This window comes from Adiantum capillus-veneris, chromosome 6 (assembly GCF_014529385.1).
Source record: "Adiantum capillus-veneris isolate H3 chromosome 6, ASM1452938v2, whole genome shotgun sequence".
NCBI lineage: Eukaryota > Viridiplantae > Streptophyta > Polypodiopsida > Polypodiales > Pteridaceae > Adiantum > Adiantum capillus-veneris.
The window spans coordinates 119,083,585-119,089,096 of NC_140936.1; the positions used below are offsets into that span (position 1 = coordinate 119,083,585).

The following is a 5,512-nucleotide window of genomic DNA, read 5'->3' on the forward strand; positions in this document are numbered from 1 at the left end:
GCGGGCATCTGGAGGTGGAGGAGTGCACTCAAAAAATGGCGGCATTGTTGAGGGGTTGGGATTGGAACCCACGACGTCCCACCCCAATGCTTTTGGAAGCATGGACTAACCACGTCACCCGTCCGTGCACATGTGAAAGAACTCCCATTTTACACAATGATATAAACGATAAACCTGGACGGCGTAGAACTACACCCGGACGGGGCCTTTGGCCGGGTTTAGTTCTTGACCGGGTTTAGTTTTAATAAGCTATCTGCGATCCAGAACACCTCGATGGTCGCGCGTGGAGTTCCTGTCCATTGATCCCCTCACCCACCTCCTCTTAAATGATCCGTGTCACTTAGTCCTGCGGGTGCAATGGGTGCTAGCAATGTAGTTTGTCTAGAGAGAAATACATGATTGACCAATGAGGGTTAAGTAAACAAGTTTTTGTTGACAACGATTGGGAATCAAGGGAGGCCCTAGAAAAAAGTTGTAGAACATGATGGGCACTAGTGCAAGAAATGATTGACAAATGATTGGGGAGTGGAAAACGTTAGTGAGCAAACGATGATGGGGAATAATTATATGGCAACATGCAAAACATACCGAGGAAAAAAAAGGTTAGAAGCCAATTAAAGAAAGGGGAGTGAGTCCGAGAGCGGCTGCTGAACTGGAGGAAGAGGACTGGTCTTGCTGATCGAGACAATTTACAAAAGCTGTTGTTGTCGAGGAGGGCTGATGAAGATGAAAGACCAGCAAAGGGTCGCCCCTGCCCACGTTTGTAAATTGCCTGCTATCATTTCGACAGCGTGTTGGGTGGCTTCTCATCCGCTACTAAGCCACCATACTCCAGCTGGTGCACGTACAGACACACACACACAGAGAGAGAGAGAGAGAGAGAGAGAGAGAGAGTGTGTACATGCATGCAGCTCACGTATATAGTGTGCTGGCGGGCAGACACGGTTGGTAGGAAGGGGGCTAAAGTCCTACACCTCGAGCACCTCGTCTGCCTCTCTGCATGCGCAGGCCTGGGCAGCAGAGAGAGAGAGAGAGAGAGAGAGAGAGAGAGAGAGAGAGAGAGATTAGGATTACCCATGTGAGCCTCGGCCACTTTTGAGGAAACAGAGGCACTTTTGTGTGTGTGTGTGTGTGTGTGAGAGAGAGAGAGAGAGAGAGAGAGAGAGAGAGAGCGCTTCTGCGCCATCCGGCCCTGGGCTTACACAACATCATGAGTCCTCTCCATTTATACCTCGACCTGGATAGGCTGGCATTGATCCAGGATGAATTCAAGATTGAAGTCCGGCGCCCATGTTTAGCAGCTGCAGCAGACTCCCCTTCAAGCTTCGCGACGTACCTCAGCAGAAGCGCCTCGATCTCGTCCTCGTGCAGATCCGAAGGCCAAAGCAGCAACTTCAGCTTCTCTGCCGCGTACAAACCAGCAGGCGGACATGAGCAAGCTGGCCACTGTCAGACCCAATCTGCCTACGCAGACGAGATTTTCCTTAACGGGAAAATTCGGCCTCTCCATGATCAGCTGCAGTTCTCCATCGTCGAAGCAACGGCCCTATATGCAGACTCTTTCCATTCGGAAACATTAGTGCAAGTGCATATTGATGAGGGTCCTCACCCAGCTGCTGCCTCTCCATCTCTCACAGTTATTGCACCTTGCTGCACTTCTCATCATAGAGCAGAGCCCGAACGTGCGGCCTCCAACCCGCTCTGTCAGAATAGTGAGCTGGCACGTACATCTGTCGCTAAGAAGGTGGCATCCAGAAAACCCCTCTCTATTTTATTGCCTTTGCGCAAGGTCTTCCACGCTGAGGACGAATGCTCTTCTCCTTCAAGCAAAACCCAATTGCTCAAGGAGCCTCCGCATCGAACTAAGGTTAGTTCACTTGAAGGTCAAGCATGTAATGGTCACTCATATCTCAAGAAGGCCACAACTTTTGTGCACAATTCACCTTCCAATCATGCACTTCATTACAATGCCCAACGTGCACTTTCCTATAATCCCCGACGTGCCTTGAAGGAAAACACGTCGAAGAGGACTTCTTTACCGTACCGAAGGGGAATTCTTGCATGCATCGGATACTAATGTGCCAATAATATCTTCTCATTCTTAAGTTTCCTTTCTTTCATTGGCTACTAGGATTCCAATTACATAATCTCATACTAATATGTTCCTTGGGATGCCTCATTGTGATGGTTAAAACATCCATAGGCCCCCAAGCATCCCAATTGCATGTTCCTCAGATGTCTCATTGTGATGATAGCAAAGTCCATAGGCTGTATGGGTAAACATGCATGATTTCCTGACATTGTGCCTCGATTTTAATTATTTCCAATTTAGGGATTGTAAATATGTGCAATGAGCACAAAAATAACAGACATCTCCACATGTACAAATTGTCACCCAAATCAAAGGAGCTTGTATTATATGAGTGTTCTCTTCCCAAGTGTATGAAAAAGATCATCCTTTGATATGAGAACATCCCTCTTGTATATGTATTTGCCTATACGAAGTTTGAAGGAGAACATGAAGCTCCTCATATCACCTTTGAAACTCTACCAATGTTGTTAATCTGCTTGTCTTTAAAAACTAAGCCGCTTATACCTTGTTTGAATATTTTATCAATACCTTGTCACATATATTGCTAATTCATGGTATGTAAAGAAAAAGTATATGAGGTCATTATGATAAGGAAATTAAAATTGACTATAGAGAAACCCTAGCTCATTGAAAACTGATGCAAATAACGCTCTCTAAAAGAGACTTGTCATACAAGGGTCTTTATTAGAGGCAATCAGCTTTGTGAGCCAATATTTGACACTATAAAGAGTAGCCATGGGATATATGAGGCTTATAGTTATGTGAAAAATGTAGAATGAGATTTTTTACTAAACTGATCTACTATTGTCTTAATACCATTGTCTCTATAAACAGATGTAGGAACTCCAAAGATAAGATCCATGGCTATAGTCTTCCATGGTCTTTGTACCATTGGTAAAGTGTAAGTTACCTACTTTCTTATCAGCTAAAAGTTAGAATTTTTTTATTAGAAATGGCTCAAAGAAATTTCAAATTAGATAAAGTATGATATTTTATAAATCTTAAGTTTATCATTACTTCACATAATTCTTTTTACTAGTAAAATCGGACACCATCATAAAGCTTTAATCAAACCTTAGACTTTTTGCACATCTTTTATAATCTCAAGGGTGGCTAGAGTGGATAAGGTATCGCATGGGTTGCATATGTAGTCTCAATGGGGTAGTGCAGTTCTCAAAGAAAACAGGGAATCAAGTAAGACCTAAAAGCCCTAGAACCGACCAAATGGATAGTGTAAAAGCTCTAGGTCTCCTACAGAATCTTACTTGACTAAATTAGCAAGCTTGAGAGAGTTTGCAAGCTGGGGGCTTGCTCTTGCAATAGAGGGGCATCTTTTAGAAAGTCCCTTGCTTGCCAAAAAGTTCAAGATACCTCACTCACATACACGTGGTGTTGGCAAGGCATATACTTTTCTCAAGAGAAGGGCATCCATAAACCACATTGCGATCGTGGATTTATGAGGTGATCAAGTGTTATTATGGAAAATTTTCCTTGAATACTATTTGTAACTATATGAAGTCTCCACTTGTGTTAAAATCCACAAACACACACACACTCTTTGTAGAATCAACAACCATGCACCACTCGCACTATTCCTATGACGCAAACCACCATCACACAACCTCTCTCTCTCTCTCTCTCTCTCTCTCTCTCTCTCTCTCTCTCTCTCTCTCTCTCTCTCTCTCTCTCTCTCTCTCTCTCTCTCTCTCTCTCTCTCTCTCTCTCTCTCTCTGTACCACAAAAAAATGGTCAAGGGGCCATACCCACATGTTGGCACCAACACCCAAACAGAAAAAGCAAAAGAGAAGAAGGGGGGTGGAGGAATCAATAGTAAGGAGGGGAAATTGTGATTGATTCTAGCCAAAAAAAACACCATATATAGCTCCCCTCTAGCTTCTTGTAGACTGCCAAGCAAAAACCCCCCTACAACTAGCAAAAGGGGACCACTAACAGGGGGGAATTTTTGTTTTTAGTAATTTCTCTCCATTGGACGAGTCTCATTTTTCATGCATCCATAAGAATTGCACTTTAGGTACGGTGCCTTTTTTATTGACACGTTAATCTTATCTCTCCATGTGGGAAGGACCCCTCGCTCAATGCCACTAGGGGGAGGACCTTTATCTTCATTATAAAGGAAGGGCCTCAAGGCCCCTCGTGTGAGCAGCCCCTGTGGGTGATAACCAAATCTACCAACAAACGAGACCATCAACAATCGCCACCAACGGCTTCCATGAAACCGCCTAGTAGCGCCAAGACCGTCGCCTGTGTAGGCCCGCGAGGGGGGAGGTGAGGAACTTCCATTCAACACTTTGAGCACCTTGAGAAATCAATCTATTTAGCCCCATATAGATCTCTCTTGGCCTTAAAAAACCATAATGCATACACATCTTATTGACTACAACCACCTGCTTGCCCTTGAGCTTCATATCTACTTTACCACTATGGCATACACCAATAACACCCATAGCATTGCTTTGTCCTCTTCACAGCACCGACCAACTTTAGGTGCAGGGTGAAAGCATGTTAACCTGTCATGCTTTTTCATGTCCCGGACAATGCTAACTAGCACAATTTTGACATATGCTAACTAGTACAATAACTTGAGCTACATCTCCAAGATCTATGACATATGATATATCAATAGAAAGCACTTGAAACAAGGAATCCAAATGTACAACCTCCGACAAATTTTGATATTATTTGTAAAAAATTTACCGGACGCCCAACTTTTCGAAGATGTGCTAACTTGAAACTGCTAACTAGCACAAAAAGCGCCACAGGTTAACATGCTTTCACCCTACACCGATGTTACATATGTTTTGCATGTTAGTAATGTCATTTAGGCTATACATACACTGCACACGTGACCCTAGAAAGTCAATAGGAGATCGAACTTAAGAAATCACTAATCAAAACATAGGTTTTATTCCTAAAAGTTCAAAATGATTATGGAACCTTTTGGTACAATTTCACTTAAACTCTCCACTTACTAGCTTTCATAATAGGTAGCGGTTGTTGTGGCATACGATGACACCCACAGTGCACCACTATTGCTATGGTATGAGTAAGACCACATTGGCCCAATAGAAAACTACGAACTTCTTGTTTTTCCTTGGCATGTTGTTGTGGTGTGAGTAGGCCTAGTTTGGCTCAGTGAGTTACTTACCAAGCAGCATGGGATGCTCAAGAGGCAAGGGTTTTTAATAATGTATATACAAATTTGTTCTGATTGTGCAAGTAAAATTTTCTAAAAGAAATCTATTCCAAGAGTATCTTAGAGAAAAGTGATCTAACTCCTTTTGTTTCCATTTTTTTTCCAAGTATTGTTTAAAAAGCGACTGGAACAAACATGTGTCATCAACAAATAAAAGAACTTGAATGTTTTTCACAATGTGGTAATAACAAGCAAAGTGGTGTGAG

The 5,512-nt window shown here is 43.0% G+C and overlaps 1 protein-coding gene across 1 annotated transcript; it reads left to right on the plus strand.

Moving 5' to 3' along the window:
• The first annotated feature begins 929 nt into the window (after positions 1 to 929).
• Positions 930 to 2,127, plus strand: LOC147456157 (uncharacterized). Its single transcript, XM_086515411.1, has one exon. It carries the CDS (start codon positions 1,211 to 1,213, stop codon positions 2,075 to 2,077), a length of 867 nt encoding a protein of 288 aa, XP_086371537.1. The 5' UTR covers positions 930 to 1,210; the 3' UTR covers positions 2,078 to 2,127.
• Positions 2,128 to 5,512: the final 3,385 nt, after the last annotated feature.